Source organism: Mycena indigotica (genome assembly GCF_014461135.1).
Source record: "Mycena indigotica strain 171206Taipei chromosome Unknown Mind.scaff0014, whole genome shotgun sequence".
Classification (NCBI taxonomy): Eukaryota; Fungi; Basidiomycota; class Agaricomycetes; order Agaricales; family Mycenaceae; genus Mycena; species Mycena indigotica.
In genome coordinates this window covers 958,042-974,737 of record NW_023503013.1, presented here as the reverse complement: position 1 = coordinate 974,737, position 16,696 = coordinate 958,042, and the positions used below count along the sequence as shown (strand labels likewise).

The following is a 16,696-nucleotide window of genomic DNA, read 5'->3' as shown; positions in this document are numbered from 1 at the left end:
TAATCTGGAGATTGGGTAGATTCACGACCTGGAACTGTGTCAGTCAACAACTGCAAGAATTGGAGAATACATACCTGAAGGTTCATCGAATAGTTCATCTTGCGGTCAAAGTAGCTCACGCCAAACCAATTTGGGCCGCCTTCTCTGCCTTGAAGCGCTGCTTGTGGAGTTTGAGCTGCTCCCGTGGTCCTTCAACATCCTTGGTATGCTGTCGACGTGCTTTCGCTCGCTCGACATCAGCAGTAGCCTCTAGCTTAGCTAAGTCAAGCTGTCGGCATTGGGTCTCGTGCTCTTGCTTGACAAGTGTCTCGACCGTGGCCAGCTTTGCCTTCTTTGCCACACTAGTACTTGAACGAGCATATGTAGACATCGACGGTTGTGGCGCTGTTTTTTTGCGCTTATGGCCTGGCTTGACATCTTCATCCTCATCATCCCCATTCTCAGATGCACTGGATTTATCGAAATCAGATTCTGGGCTATCATCAGCATCTGTCCCACCGCCAGCCGGAGGTGCATCAGACGAGGCGCCATCGCCGCGGTTGACAAGCAAGAAGTCGTCTGTGGCGCTATTTCCGACAGCGACAGGCTCAGCACTGGGACGCCGACCAAGGAGCTCATCGACCTCAAAGTAGAAGGGAAACGAGGCGAGCTGGGATCCTAAAGTCTCTGTTAACAACAAGAACATAGCTGCAAGAACACATACCCCACGCTGAACGCCGTTCATCGTCTTCCGGCAACGCATCAAGCTCGGCTTGGGTCATCTTATTGCCCTCGCCTGTTTGCTTCATTGTCTTACGGATATGCTTGGTCTCCATCTCGAGACTGAAGTGGTTAGATAGAGCCAGTGGGCAAAATGAGGACATACACGCTAAGACGATACTTTACCTTGTCCCCAATCGCCTCGCGGTCCTTGGCTTTTGCCTTGGCCAGCCAGTCAAAGAATGCCGCCTCATCCTTGCCCCAGAGTGCCTTTGCTAGCTCCCAGTGAATAGCCGCCTTTGAGAGCCCGCCACCTTTGGCCGTTGTCGTGTTCTGGCCTTTCGGAGGATACAGCTTGTTCTTCCACACTGTGTTCTCGGCAATGGCATTGAGGAGGGTCCAAGTTAAGGTGATACCACTGGCGCCTTTGAAGCTGCAGAACAACAGTTAAAATGTGTCGATGACATACTCAGCTGCAGACAACACACGGGTTTTTGAGCGCCTTGGGAACAGGCAGAGGCTTCTGCTCCTTCTCTTCGTTGTCACTACCCAACCCCTCCGTGTCTGAGTCAACAACAACTGGCTCCACCTCCCCGTTGTCCTTCTTCACCTTCTTCGTGGCCGGTTTCTTAGTGTTTGTACCGTTGGGCTTGTTCTTTGGGCTGGCCATGGTGGCTGATTTTGCCTTGACTCGAGCAGAGGGCGGACGTGCAGTGGTGGGCTTGCGCGTACCAGACATCTGGGCAGAGGAACCAGCGCGAGACTCGAGAGGGAGGAAGGAAAGAGACTTCACGGCGATCAACTACTACAGACATGTAAGGCTCCAACCAAATACAATACAATACTCAATATATTGAGTTATAACCCAATACAATCCATATATATATACAGGGTGGCAAAATTTTTGTAGTATAGAGTATATACTGTATAGATACTCTATACTATTGAGTTTTCTCAGAGGCCTATATAGACAGTATCTGTAAGTGTTATCAAGTCAACTTCTTCCAGATAAGGTATTTTCTGAGTCTTTGTTATCATACTTTTTGGGACTATATCTGATACTAAAAGTTCAGGTGCTACGTTAACCACAGCTTCTAACTGACCCACAAACTGACCCATCTAAACAACCTCATTATTATATTAAATTTTCAGTTATATTTTTGTCAATAGAAATTTGAATTTATCATAATCAAAAGACTGTAAGTATTATAATAAGAAGAGAGTTTTATAGTTAACTATCAACGCAACATTTATCTCATTACCCAGTTTCCTCTTGATCTGATATCTGTGCTGTTTTACTATTATATTTGACTATTAAAAGCCTTGGTTAACCTCAATGTCATCTTTTTGCAGCTCTAAGACTTTCAGGACCTGTAACTAAGATGTTATTATGGTCCCTAGCATATGACAGAACTATACTAGATAGTTAATAACTATCATGATTGTGATATATAAAATAATATTTTATAACAATATATTATCTACTATATACTCAATATATTGGGTTATAACTCAATACTATCCATATCCCAATACAATACAGCCTTGGAGTGTATATGGATAGTAATTAGTTGGAGCCTTACAGACATGATGTAATCGTACTCTTTTTGTTTTTCGGGACACGTCCGAAATTCTGGATGTCATACCGGCTCTATGAGTCGGTATGCAATCCGGAAAATTCTGACCTTCCGGAAAGTTGCCATCACAAACTTTTTGGATCATGTTTTCGGACGTGTTTTTCGGTACTCTGACCGTACCTAATATCCTTAGTTATTCGTGGTTCCCAATCGGTCCGAACCGCCATGACGACGTTTTGGATACCAGACAATATCGTGCACAGCGGAGAGTGACATAGCTGAAGAAATGGACGGGCAGTGTCGCGAATACGGCCATGGCGGACTCGGAGCAGACTGAGTGTGATGCATTGGAATAGGTGGTAGCGCGTCGCAGGGAGCCATGTGCGGCAAACAAGGCTACTGTTCATAAGGGCGGCACGGTCATCATGCAGGAAGTCGAGGATAGTGGTCGACAAGCTCCTGGGCGAGGGAGGCAACGACGGTCATCGTAGTGACGAGATCAGGATGACTGAATGATGCTGTGATTTTCTTACTGTCTGGCGGCACCCACCATGACATCCTTACTACTTATTTTCACAGGTGTACTAGGTGTTCGCGTGTTGATGGCGCTGGCAGCTGTAGGGCAACGGTGAGCCGTCAGGGTCGCATTCCAGTCATGCGGTCCAACAGCTTCACCTCCGCCACCAGTCTAGTGCCGTCACAAAGTCACGGATAACATCAAACTCTCAACAAAACCACAAACTTGCCACAAACTCTCCCTTTCTCGCTCAGCATCACGGTCATGCGCGCATGCCATCGAAAGACCTGTTTCTAATATACCGTGCCGCATACAGCGACGGCCGTTCTTACGGTCTCTGCCAGTCTAAGTCGTTAATACTAGTACGTTATAGCCAAGGTTATAGCACATGGCATCTGGGCTAACGGAGGTTGGCAATGATTCACAAAACTTCGCTCCAAATCTACAACCAGTACACTTTGAAGAACTCCACACTGCGCCAGCCTACAACGCTCTAACCCCGCACAAACATATTTACATGAACCTGCTCACCCTCCGGCTGTTTGCTGCTACCTCCACCCTCTACACCGGACTACCAGCCTTGTCGCTCAACGACGGCACCGAATCGGTATGTCTGTCATGCTGCGTGGAAATATGGACCGTGACATTCTCTACAGCGGAGCGGTCGTGCAGGCTACCAAGCGGAATGGTGGCGGGCGGCCCGCGCATGCCGCCAGCGGCAGTAGCCTCTACAGTGCTTTGCGACCATGCGCGGCCCTGGGCGACGCGCGCGAGGATTAGCATCGGGGCAATGCCCTAATAAGGCTTCAGCAATCCGAAAAGAAGGAGAAAGAAGCGCTTACCTGCACCTGTCCCAAGACCGGAAACACCAGATTCTGCAGCGCACTGCCCTTGACATACGCGCCAAGGAAAAGGAGGCCTACTCCCGCGTATAGGGCCGCGCTCTCAACAATCATGGCCGCGGCGGAGAAATACTTGCCCGCGTGCTGGGGGCCGAGCGAGCGCTTGATGCGGCGGCGGATGAGGAGAATGCGGCCGGTGATGAGCAGCGTGAGGAGCACGTTGAGCGCAATAGAGAGTGACCAGTAGGCAGTGCCGAATTGGACGGAGCGTGCTGCCCAGAAGGAGTCGGCGAGTTGAAAAGAGGCGACGATGAGCGCAAGGGAGGACACTGAGGAGAAAGTAAGTGTGAATGCAAACCAGAACAGTTGGCTGACCTATCGAGCCCAGAAGCATCAGCGCTGGGAAGACAGCGTATGTGTAGTTGGATCCCCAGATGAGCCAGAAGCGCCACAGCTACCGTTTTTTAGCCCCAGCAACGAAAATCAAGATTGACCAACCACCAAACCGTCTGCGAGCCAGCTCAGCACGACATACGCGATAACCCCCATCATATTCACCCCCGAGGCAAACGAACTGACTTCGAAGCCGCTCGGGCCGCCCGGCGCTGCGCGGTCATCAATAAACGCCTCCTCGTTGATCTTGGTAGCGCTCCCGAACCCAATTGTTGCCAATGTGAAGATGCAGCATGCGCAGGTGACAAGGCCCCACGGCATTTTGGTGCGCGGGAGACTGAGGAAGGAGTACAGGGTTTGCCAGGTCAGGATGACAAGAATGCCTGGATATTTATTCGGTAAGACAAGCGACTGAGGCGAAATTCAGTAACTGACCGTAGCTTACAGCTCCCAGCGCGTACCCATCCAGGAAGGACTTCTCGACAAGAGCGTTGGAGGCATCGCCTGCCGGCGCATACGAATTCGTGGCGTTGTCCATTAGAGAAAGTGGGGCCTTGTCAGTGGCCATCCCCCTCGCCTATATGCGTGCCTGTACCTCCCCGGCGCCCCGCGTTTGCTCATGCTCAAGCTCAGCGACGCCCTGATGGAAAGTGGCCCTCGCGACAAATTGCATTTGCGCGCGCGTCGTGGGTCGCTGCCCACACCTTATTCGACGGGCCGCGCAATGTCCGCTGGTAAAGCCCGTATCCAAACAACGGGCTGGGAAGAGCTGGGCTGCAAAGGGATACCCTTTGTCTGGAATACCGCCTTTGCCGGCTTTCTGCCGGTTGCGCAAAACGGAAATGAACATGAAGAACGATTGCGGGCAGGTCTGCACCCGCATGCGCGGCATTGGCTACCGCTCCTAAGCGATGTCACTTCGCCATGAAGGTTGTTGAGCAGGAACTTCGCACGGCCGAATGTCCATGCGCAAAGACGACGATCCTGTCGGGAACGCCCTTTGTGGCGTTCACGCATCGTGCTCCCCGATCTTCCTCGATCCCACACGCTGTCGTTGAGATCATTTGTGGTGCGTCCCGCCGCTTTATGAGCTGCGCGTCCACCGGGGCTCGAAGACGGCGTGGTAACGCGACGGGCTGCTCGGATGCAAGACCCGCCGAGCCACGTGCCACTGATCAACCGCGCTTGTCTCCCGCGCCGACAGAGCACGGGCCAACCAACTCCACACCTCCCCCCATGAGGAAACGGCCACAGCCGCGAACGGTAAGCCTGTGCCAGGCTGGCAGCACTATCACTACCGAGTAGTACCACTACCAAGTACCTACTGGGGCTGGATACCAGCCGACTCAATGACGCCGCTAATGACAAGCCGGTCAGTTAGAAGCAATCCGACTCCGTTCGGGGCGACTCGGACATACCGCAGGCCAACGACGACAGCGCCGGTAAGCAACAGAGAACAACCGTTCCGTGTCGCGGCTGACAAGCAGTCAGCGGTCAGGTCGACAACACGAAGAACGAGAAACACTCTTAGTAGGTAACGCGGCTAACGATAAGTTAGCAACTCGTCTCAGCAAGATCAGCAACACTCACTTGAACAAGAACGCGCCGACAAACTAGCAACCTGCGAGGTATACTTGACTGAGCAGGTGGAAGAATCGTAACACATCACGCTAACAACGATTTAGCAACCTTGTCGACGGACGAGGAGGAGAAGAATACCTTGCATGGCGAAACCGGGACGGCCGGCTGCAACGACACTAGCAACGATGATTAGCAGGGGCACTGTTTTTGCCCACGATGAGCAAACGCGGCTAACAAGGGCGACTAAGCGGTGGGACGTGGTACGGCGGTCCCATTCAAGAGAACATGGCTAACAACATGTTAGCTACACTGTCAACAACGAGAACGAGGACACTCACTTGATTAGAGAAGCTACGACACTGACAGCGGGTCAACGAGTGTGGCGCAGGCCGAAACGCGCTCACAGTGGTAATACTGGAAATCACGGTCAGCAGGGGCAACGCGAGAAGGAGACGAATGAGCTAACGCGGTAACAGGCAGTTAGCGGTGGCGCAATCCTCACCGACAACGAGATTGAAGACGAAGACGGCTACAAATGGTGGTGAGCACGCAGAGGGAGGGAGAGACGGGAGTACTAACATCCAGTCAGCACGACCAAACCTGCCCAGCGGCGTCAACAACGCTAAAGGCGACGAGCACGAAACTAGGAACGATAGTCAGGCAACACGAGAGGAAGATGGTTCCGTCGTTGCCCACGACGAGCGAGCGCGGCTAACAGGCAGGCAGTCAGCAACATGAACACGACCCTAAAACAGAGGGTTAGCACGCAGAGGGAGGACAAGAGGGGAATGGTACCGTGGGCTGCCACTGGGCTCCATTCAAATTAACAGAGAGGCGGAACTGGGACGACATCGACAAGGGCGGCTCGCCGGCTCCGAAAGAGTACATGGTCAGGCAGAACAACGACCAGAGGCAAAAGGTACACCGAGCTACCGTCGCACGATCAGTAACACGCACAGTGTCGACAGCAATACCGGGTTGACAACGAGCATGAAGACAGTCTGTGAGTGGTAGTCAGCGTCGGAGGAGACGGCAAGCATAAATCGTACGGTTACATATCTGCACCACAAGCCCTTCGCTCACACATTATTCAGCCCCACGGCGAGCACTGTAGGCAAAGGGTCAGCGTAGGCAATGACCAAGCAGTAGGCACAAAGACAACAGACTCACCAGTCCCACCGACGCCGGCCCGTGCGACGCCGACCCACTGCGCCAGCCCGAGACAGGCCCCGCGCGTGCAGCACCAACGACGGCGGCTCAGGGTCGTGAGGGGGTGGGAGTGTAAGCGACCGCCGGCCTGTCGGGTCCGTCACCCGAAGGCACGTGTTGCTTACGAACCACTCCCGCTCCCCATCTCCGCGCGCTTCCCCGACCCGCGCGTCCGCACAGCGCGGCCCCGAGCCACACAAGCGCGGCCCATGTCAAGACGCGCCGACTGCGCGGCCGCAAACGGCCCCGCACCAAGCCGCACTTGCCAGCCAGCCCAACGGCAAGGCGCCGAATCTGTCCACACTGGTTTACAAGACTGACTACTCCTTCCAGCCGTTTGCCGAGCTGCTCTGACGCCTTCCGAGCTACGTTGCTCGCCCCCGCTGTCTTCTAAAGCCGCCAAATCGACACGACAAGCAACAAGGCCGTCAGCGCCGATTTCGACAACGAGAGGATCGGTGGGGAATGGCCAAGAAGAAACGGCGGCCGGCCTGGAACTTGGAACGAGGGTCAGTGTGTGGAGGGAAAGGAAGAGGATGTCAAAAGAGGTGCCCTTGTCGATCAGGCAGTGAAACGCTGACTGACGGTGGATTCAGCGTCGTCAAACGCGCAAGACAACAGGAAACGCACCTTGATGACGACGAGTGTCTTTCCGGCAACAGCACTTTCTCGCCGCTTGTAACGAAATCCGCCATTGAGTAAGTCGCTTGTATGGTACTACTAACTGCTGTTGGTTAGTATCGTCAAGACCAGCGACAAGTCGGCACAAACCTCACGCAAGACAGCAGGATTCGCCAGCGCAAGCTCCCCAGGACCATACCCGACTGCTAACCGCCCTGAATCGAGTCAGCCTGAGCATGTACGACGAGGGCAGAAACAGCGAGAACACATGCAAGAAAGGCGCTGTTTCTGCTGCGCAATCGTTGGCCTCTGTCTTTCTAGCAATCGGTAAGCGCGAACGTCTTCAAGTAGAAGACAATGGACTAACCAAATCAAAAGAGGTTCACTCACGAAAGCGGGAGCGTTCAGGGAAGTGGCGAAGCCAGCGCACTGAGAAATAGGTGAGAGTATTGGGGAACAAATGACGGTACTCACACGATTACAGGTCGTGCTTCAAGTGGTCGCAAACTGGGATGGACGTTAGCAGAGGGCAGGAGAGAACGAATGTAAGTACAAAAATTCATATAAGTATGGGTGTATAACAACGAAAAAAGAGAATGGTATGCGGAAGAGCGAGAGCAGGGAAGACGAAGTATAAGAATGGAATGGCACAAGGAAAGTCAACGACGTGGAGGGAGAAGAATGGTGGGGACAACGACAAAAGGGAGCGCACCGAACAACGACCACCGACAGCACATGGGGCATGTTGACTCAAGCGGTAAAGGGAGAGGATGGGGGGAAAGGAAGAGAGACGTGCGGCCGTGGCCTTATATACGCGAAGCCGGGCCGTGGAGCTCGCTTAGCGAACACTGCCCATGTCATTATCTCGGTTGCGCCGCCGCAAAATGCTGACTGAACTTCTCCGAAATGGAGAGATGTCAGTTTCCATGCCACAAGTGAGCTATTTTGAGCGACGGCGAGTGTGCGCAAAGAGACATAGAGTGGCTCTAAGTGATACTTTGGCCCTAATGCATTGCATCTACAGATTGAAGTACAAAATACCAACAAGATGAAGTGCATTGAAAATTGTCGAGGTTGAACTCTGCGAGACGGAAATAACTGCTGTAGGACTGGGCAACTAGTTCCATCTGTCAAGCGGGAATACCGCGGAGGGTGGCTTGGTAACACGGGCTTCATTAAACAGAAATCAGTGTGGGCCCCAGAATTGATTTGCGAAGATCGTACCATTCTGAACCTGCTGGGTGGATCGGGGGACGGCGTTGAAATGGGTTCATCTATTAATATCGTCCTGTAAACTTAATCTGGCCTCATGGCCATTGCCCACCGGCTTACCGCACGAAATAAGGTTTGTTGTTTTTCCCTGAATTTAAGAGCATCGCGTGCAGCGATAGGCTTCGGAAATTACTCGGCGGATAGAAGGAATCCTTATCTAAAACCTTCCTGAATTAAGTTGATGCAGAGGTGTGGAGGGGCAGGAGTCCGAGGCGGACCGGGCCAATTGCCGGATTTGGATCCCAGCGTGAGTGGTGATGGCTCAGGAAAAGTGAGCGCGCAAGAATGACTGAAGGCCAGAGAAAATTACGCGGTAAAACGCGAGAAACGCGTGATTTCAGGTGTGTTTATGGTTGATTTAAGCGAAAAAAAAAGACAAGGTCAAAATTTGAGTAAACTAAAACAACGAAACACTAGCAGGGAAAGAAGCACAGAGACCAAAGCCAGCTTGAGCAAGAGACTATGAAATCGAGGGCAAGGCAGGTTAACATCACAGCTCCTCGGGCGGCCTCCGGCTGTCAGCGGTTTCCACTGTGGGCTGCTTCTCTCCGCGTTGATAATCCCGGCACCATCCCTGAGCATGACACATTGAACCCTGAGCGGTTATTAAACCCTGAGCGCGCTGCCCGCGCTTCTTGCGCGCTTCCATTCCCTTCCCCGGCGCTCCATCCTAAAATAGTCGAGATGCCGTGTGGCCTGGGCTCGGCCACCGGTATCAATGGCACATCGTACCATCCTCATTCGACCTACCACTCCCCGCCTCGCCCCGGTCTGATGCTTTGTCTTTCCCCTCATGGGTATCAACATCCCCGATGTGTCGCATGCGGAGCCGACCGATGCGCCGCCTGATATCATGGGCGGCGGGCATCATGGCATCACCGCCTGCCTGAGAATTCCCATGCCATCACCTAAACCTGTTCGCCGTGCCGATTATTCCCCGACCCTGACTCGGCGACGGGCACGAGGGTGACGTGATGCACGCGACTTGAGTGCCGTGAAACCATCAAATCGTCAACAAGGTCACGCAGCTCTCTTCTTGTCTTCACTCCACCTCCATCTCCCGCTGCTCGTCGTGCCCGTCGTCCATCCTAGGTATGTTGCTCTGCGTATCCCCGCGCGTTTTGCTCACTCGTCTCCTCCGTGTAGCCCCCCGTTCCCAATCGACTCAAACTGGGCTTTCGACAACGAACGCGAACTTGCTGGCCTCTCTGGTATGTACGCACTGTGCCTCTCGGTGCCTCCTTATGCTGACTTGTGCTTACACAGGACGTCCTCGGGCGTTGGGTCTGCCCATCCTCAACGTGGACTGCGAAGATGCCTCTCCTTGTATGTGACAAGACAAGACAAGACAAATGTGTGTTTGTGTGCTGCCTTGTTCTTTCGCTTACTCTTTCTGTAGTTTCCAACAGCTGGACCCCCCCTCTTCCGGTCCTGCTCAGGCTGCAAGGCACTGTTAACTTGGCGGCGCTACTTCTCCTCCTGAGCTGCTATTGGCTCGACAATGGGGCCGTCGTTGTCCCTCTGCTTTTGCTCTACTTCGATTCGTACAATTCTTGCCAGTGCGTTGTCTTTGCTGTTAGCATATATTATACTAATACTCCAACTCAGCCTTGGTCTTGTCATCACGGTCCATGACCAACCTCTGCTGGGATGCGGCCTTGAACTTGTTACTACTGGTCGATTTGAATTGTCGAACCTCTGCTCGGGCACATTGTAAGCTGTTTCTGTTGTTGGGACATGATGTAGTGCTGATGCCTTACTTAGCTTCTGTCGAGCGCAACCCCCTGCGCACGGAGGGGAACCTCTGCTCCAGCGTTGGTAGGTCGCCGCCGCCGTTGCTCAAATGCCATACTAATATAGATTCTCGGTGATTGTTATGGGGGCGTGGCTACATCGCGCGCAATGCTGCACGGAGGGGGAACCTATGCTCGCAGGCAAAATGGTGGTTCGTAAGTCATTGCCGTCCCTTGTCGATGATCTCATGTTGATACCAAGCGTAGATTTGTCGTGGTCGTCATCGAGCGATGCCTAATAGAGGGGGAACCTCTGTTCGGACATGCATATCTTACTGTAAGTCTTTCTGCTGTTGGCATATGATGTAGTACTGATGACTGGCATAGCTGTCGGCGAGTGTAACTTCGCGTGGAGGAGGAACCTCTGCTCCGGCCCGGAATCCTTACTGGTACGTTACTGCCCTTGCCCCTGCATGGTGCTATATTGATCTCAACTTTAGATTCTTGGCCGTCGTCATTGCGGCGCTACTGACCCTTGTACAGAGGGGGGAACCTCTGTTGGTACGCAGAATTTCGTTCCTGACATGATGTTGATGATGGTTTTAGATTTCTGTCCTCATGCGACCTTGTCCGCTGCTCATCCTTGAACGAAGCTATAGGAAAACTATGCTGGTATGTTCTCGTTTTTCTTGGCTGCGTTGCATGTGATTGATTTGATGTCCCAATGGTGTCCGCTCTTGAATGGCGGGGGAACCAGGGAAACTATGCTGATATGTTATGTGCTTCCTCCATTGCTAATGTCAGGTTTTTGACGCGATACATAGGCGAATTTGGTGTGCTTACAGCGCTTACGTAAGCACATTTTTTTGTTGAACATTTTAGGGCCAAAAACTAACTATTTTTCCCAGATTTTTGCCGCCGGAGGCCAATGAAGCTGCCTGGACTGTCAGCCACTTTCCCCCTGCACCGTGCTCTGCTACTGTGGGCTAGCCGCTTCTCGATCACCTGTCGGCTGGACCCGGCACCGCCATCGGCATTGTTCGGCTGATGCGATCATCAGATTTTGATGGTATTCTGGGGAGCATTCCGGCGGTGTTTTTGCGCAATTTGAGGCTCATTTTCTTGTGGGTCTTTGCTGCCAGAGGCATGAATAACGGGTGGCCTAGCAGCGCTGCGCTGCCCGTTGGCTCAATGGGTGATCATGGTGTTCGGCTGGTAAGGCCCTGATCCCCGCCCAATCATCACTGACTTTGACACAGGAAGCTACGCCGTACTCGGATCACTCTAATCATCAGATTTTGATGGTATTTTGCCGTGCGTTCGAGGCCCTCTTTTTTGCAATTCAAAGCTCAATTTTTCACAGGTCTGGGCCGCCGGAGGCCTACGTTCCCGCCCCGCTGTCAACCACCTCGGCACAGCTGTAACCAACCGGGCCAGCCCCATCTTACTTCTCCTGCGCTGTCCGAGCCACCCCGGCATTCCGTTCCATCACCATGTCCGCCTTGCCCGCTCTCGGCATTCCTTCCCTGTCGTTCAAACCCGACTTCTCCCTTGCGAGTCAGCTATCATGCTGCGCTACCCGTCTTACGCGAACGTTGGGTCCCGGCCTGGCCTCACTCGCTACTTGCGCCGACCTCCTCCGCGCGATCGTCTAACTGTTGCCGCCCTACCGCTTTTCGCGCTCTTTACTGTCATTACGGACGTCTCGGCCCCAATTTGATGGTATTTCTGAGGTACATTTTGCGCCATTTTGACGCAATTCAAGACTCATTTTTTCGTAGGTCCGGGCCGCCGGAGGCCAAGGTGCTGCCCTGACTAGCAACGCTGCCGGGACAGTGTTGGCCACTGTTGCGCAGTTATCGGCGGGATGGAGTTGGGCATTGGATTGGGAGCTGACGCGGCGCGAGACGGATAACTGGCTGGGGCGGCATCAGACGCGTCGCGACGCGTGGTATATTAGCATGTCTGGTAGACTTGGTGAAATATATGACTTTTTACACCACTCTATGCATACCCGGAAAGCCCGAGAGATGACTTTGCCTAAGAAAGCCACCAGACATGTCCAAAACAGTCCCCAAAGTCCAAATTTTCGCCCCCAGTGAATTTATCTCGTGACTTTGTTGAGGTCCGTGCGCGAGCCAGCGAGGTATATTAGAGGGGTCCCTCGCTCGCGCGACTTGGCGAGCGAGCGCGACTTAGCGTTGGAGCGAGGCGTGCAAGGGGGGGTATGGTCTGACATGTGAATATATTACATACTTGCCCGCGTGGGCCGAGCGAGCGCTTGATGCGGCGGCGGATGAGTAGGATGCGGCCGGTGATGAGCAGCGTGAGGAGAACGTTGAGCGCAATGGAGAGTGACCAGTAGGCAGTGCCGAATTGGACGGAGCGTGCTGCCCAGAAGGAGTCGGCGAGTTGAAAAGAGGCGACGATGAGCGCGAGGGAGGACACTGAGGAGAAGGTAAGTGTGAATGCAAACCAGAACAGTTGGCTGACCTATCGAGCCCAGAAGCATCAGCGCTGGGAAGACAGCGTATGTGTAGTTGGATCCCCAGATGAGCCAGAAGCGCCACAGCTACCGTTTTTTAGCCCCAGCAACGAAAATCAAGATTGACCAACCACCAAACCGTCTGCGAGCCAGCTCAGCACGACATACGCGATAACCCCCATCATATTCACCCCCGAGGCAAACGAACTGACTTCGAAGCCGCTCGGGCCGCCCGGCGCTGCGCGGTCATCAATAAACGCCTCCTCGTTGATCTTGGTAGCGCTCCCAAAGCCGATTGTTGCCAATGTGAAGATGCCACATGCGCAGCTGACAAGGCCCCACGGCATTCTGGTGCGCGGGAGACTGAGGAACGAGTACAGGGTTTGCCAGGTCAGGATGACAAGAATGCCTGGATATTTATTCGGTAAGACAAGCGACTGAGGCGATATTCAGAGACTGACCGTAGCTTACAGCTCCCAGCGCGTACCCATCCAGGAAGGACTTCTCGACAAGAGCGTTGGAGGCATCGCCTGCCGGCGCATACGAATTCGTGGCGTTGTCCATTAGAGAAAGTGGGGGCCTTGTCAGTGGCCATCCCCCTCGCCTATATGCGTGCCTGTACCTCCCCGGCGCCCCGCGTTTGCTCATGCTCAAGCTCAGCGACGCCCTGATGGAAAGTGGCCCTCGCGACAAATTGCCACATTTGCGCGCGCGTCGTGGGTCGTTTCCAGTCGTTGCCCACACCTTATTCGACGGGCCGCGCAATGTCCGCTGGCAAAGCCTGTATCCAAACAACGGGCTGGGAAGAGCTGGGCTGGAAAGGGATGCCCTAATACCACCTTTCCCGGCCCCGCTGCCGGTTGCGCAAACGGAAATGAACATGAAGAACGATTGTGGGCAGGTCTGCACCCGCATGCGCGGCATTGGCCACCGCTCCTAAGCGATGTCACTTCGCTATGAAGGTTGTTGAGCAGGAATTTCGCACGGCCGAATGTCCATGCGCAAAGACGACGATCCTGTCGGGAACGCCCTTTGTGGCGTTCACGCATCGTGCTCCCTGCGATCGCGATCCCACACGCTGTCGTTGAGATCATTTGTGGTGCGTCCCGCCGCTTTATGAGCTGCGCGTCCACCGGGGCTCGAAGACGGCGTGGTAACGCGACGGGCTGCTCGGATGCAAGACCCGCCGAGCCACGTGCCACTGATCAACCGCGCTTGTCTCCCGCGCTGACAGAGCACGGGCCAACCAACTCCACACCTCCCCCCATGAGGAACCCCGTTCCCCCGCCGGAAGACACGGCCACGTCAAACGGCCACAGCCGCGAACGGTAAGCCTGTGCCAGGCTGGCAGCACTACTATCACTACCGAGTAGTACCACTACCAAGTACCTACTGGGGCTGGATACCAGCCGACTCAATGACGCCGCTAATGACAAGCCGGTCAGTTAGAAGCAATCCGACTCCGTTCGGGGCGACTCGGACATACCGCAGGCCAACGACGACAGCGCCGGTAAGCAACAGAGAACAACCGTTCCGTGTCGCGGCTGACAAGCAGTCAGCGGTCAGGTCGACAACACGAAGAACGAGAAACACTCTTAGTAGGTAACGCGGCTAACGATAAGTTAGCAACTCGTCTCAGCAAGATCAGCAACACTCACTTGAACAAGAACGCGCCGACAAACTAGCAACCTGCGAGGTATACTTGACTGAGCAGGTGGAAGAATCGTAACACATCACGCTAACAACGATTTAGCAACCTTGTCGACGACGAGGAGGAGAAGAATACCTTGCATGGCGAAACCGGGACGGCCGGCTGCAACGACACTAGCAACGATAATTAGCAGGGGCACTGTTTTTGCCCACGATGAGCAAACGCGGCTAACAAGGGCGACTAAGCGGTGGGACGTGGTACGGCGGTCCCATTCAAGAGAACATGGCTAACAACATGTTAGCTACACTGTCAACAACGAGAACGAGGACACTCACTTGATTAGAGAAGCTACGACACTGACAGCGGGTCAACGAGTGTGGCGCAGGCCGAAACGCGCTCACAGTGGTAATACTGGAAATCACGGTCAGCAGGGGCAACGCGAGAAGGAGACGAATGAGCTAACGCGGTAACAGGCAGTTAGCGGTGGCGCAATCCTCACCGACAACGAGATTGAAGACGAAGACGGCTACAAATGGTGGTGAGCACGCAGAGGGAGGGAGAGACGGGAGTACTAACATCCAGTCAGCACGACCAAACCTGCCCAGCGGCGTCAACAACGCTAAAGGCGACGAGCACGAAACTAGGAACGATAGTCAGGCAACACGAGAGGAAGATGGTTCCGTCGTTGCCCACCACGAGCGAGCGCGGCTAACAGGCAGGCAGTCAGCAACATGAACACGACCCTAAAACAGAGGGTTAGCACGCAGAGGGAGGACAAGAGGGGAATGGTACCGTGGGCTGCCACTGGGCTCCATTCAAATTAACAGAGAGGCGGAACTGGGACGACATCGACAAGGGCGGCTCGCCGGCTCCGAAAGAGTACATGGTCAGGCAACGACCAGAGGCAAAAGGTACACCGAGCTACCGTCGCACGATCAGTAACACGCACAGTGTCGACAGCAATACCGGGTTGACAACGAGCATGAAGACAGTCTGTGAGTGGTAGTCAGCGTCGGAGGAGACGGCAAGCATAAATCGTACGGTTACATATCTGCACCACAAGCCCTTCGCTCACACATTATTCAGCCCCACGGCGAGCACTGTAGGCAAAGGGTCAGCGTAGGCAATGACCAAGCAGTAGGCACAAAGACAACAGACTCACCAGTCCCACCGACGCCAGCCCGTGCGACGCCGACCCGCTGCGCCAGCCCGAGACAGGCCGCGCGCACGCAGCACCAACGACGGCGGCTCAGGGTCGTGAGGGGGTGGGAGTGTAAGCGACCGCCGGCCTGTCGGGTCCGTCACCCGAAGGCACGTGTTGCTTACGAACCACTCCCGCTCCCCATCTCCGCGCGCTTCCCCGACCCGCGCGTCCGCACAGCGCGGCCCCGAGCCATACAAGCGCGGCCCATGTCAAGACGCGCCGACTGCGCGGCCGCAAACGGCCCCGCACCAACCCGCACTTGCCAGCCAGCCCAACGGCAAGGCGCCGAATCTGTCCACACTGGTCTACAAGACTGACTACTCCTTCCAGCCGTTTGCCGAGCTGCTCTGACGCCTTCCGAGCTACGTTGCTCGCCCCCGCTGTCTTCTAAAGCCGCCAAATCGACACGACAAGCAACAAGGCCGTCAGCGCCGATTTCGACAACGAGAGGATCGGTGGGGAATGGCCAAGAAGAAACGGCGGCCGGCCTGGAACTTGGAACGAGGGTCAGCGTGTGGAGGGAAAGGAAGAGGATGTCAAAAGAGGTGCCCTTGTCGATCAGGCAGTGAAACGCTGACTGACGGTGGATTCAGCGTCGTCAAACGCGCAAGACAACAGGAAACGCACCTTGATGACGACGAGTGTCTTTCCGGCAACAGCACTTTCTCGCCGCTTGTAACGAAATCCGCCATTGAGTAAGTCGCTTGTATGGTACTACTAACTGCTGTTGGTTAGTATCGTCAAGACCAGCGACAAGTCGGCACAAACCTCACGCAAGACAGCAGGATTCGCCAGCGCAAGCTCCCCAGGACCATACCCGACTGCTAACCGCCCTGAATCGAGTCAGCCTGAGCATGTACGACGAGGGCAGAAACAGCGAGAACACATGCAAGAAAGGCGCTGTTTCTGCTG

General features: G+C 54.3%; 3 protein-coding genes across 3 annotated transcripts; 1 reads left to right on the top strand and 2 right to left on the bottom strand.

Moving 5' to 3' along the window:
* Positions 1–3,354: 3,354 nt before the first annotated feature.
* On the bottom strand, positions 3,355–4,566 carry MIND_01312200 (uncharacterized protein; the record flags this gene model as incomplete). Its single annotated transcript, XM_037369577.1, has 5 exons — positions 3,355–3,588; positions 3,636–3,964; positions 4,011–4,089; positions 4,134–4,411; positions 4,464–4,566. 5 exons carry the CDS (start codon positions 4,564–4,566, stop codon positions 3,355–3,357), a joined length of 1,023 nt encoding a protein of 340 aa, XP_037214075.1.
* Positions 4,567–9,805: 5,239 nt separating this feature from the next.
* Positions 9,806–12,164, top strand: MIND_01312100 (uncharacterized protein; the record flags this gene model as incomplete). Its single annotated transcript, XM_037369576.1, has 6 exons — positions 9,806–9,922; positions 9,978–10,065; positions 10,111–10,270; positions 10,320–10,424; positions 10,476–10,529; positions 10,712–12,164. Coding segments are annotated over 6 exons (525 nt in total). The 3' UTR covers positions 10,713–12,164.
* A 384-nt stretch (positions 12,165–12,548) lies between these two features.
* Positions 12,549–13,853, bottom strand: MIND_01312000 (uncharacterized protein; the record flags this gene model as incomplete). Its single annotated transcript, XM_037369575.1, has 5 exons — positions 12,549–12,638; positions 12,701–12,891; positions 12,938–13,016; positions 13,061–13,338; positions 13,391–13,853. 5 exons carry the CDS (start codon positions 13,851–13,853, stop codon positions 12,549–12,551), a joined length of 1,101 nt encoding a protein of 366 aa, XP_037214073.1.
* Positions 13,854–16,696: the final 2,843 nt, after the last annotated feature.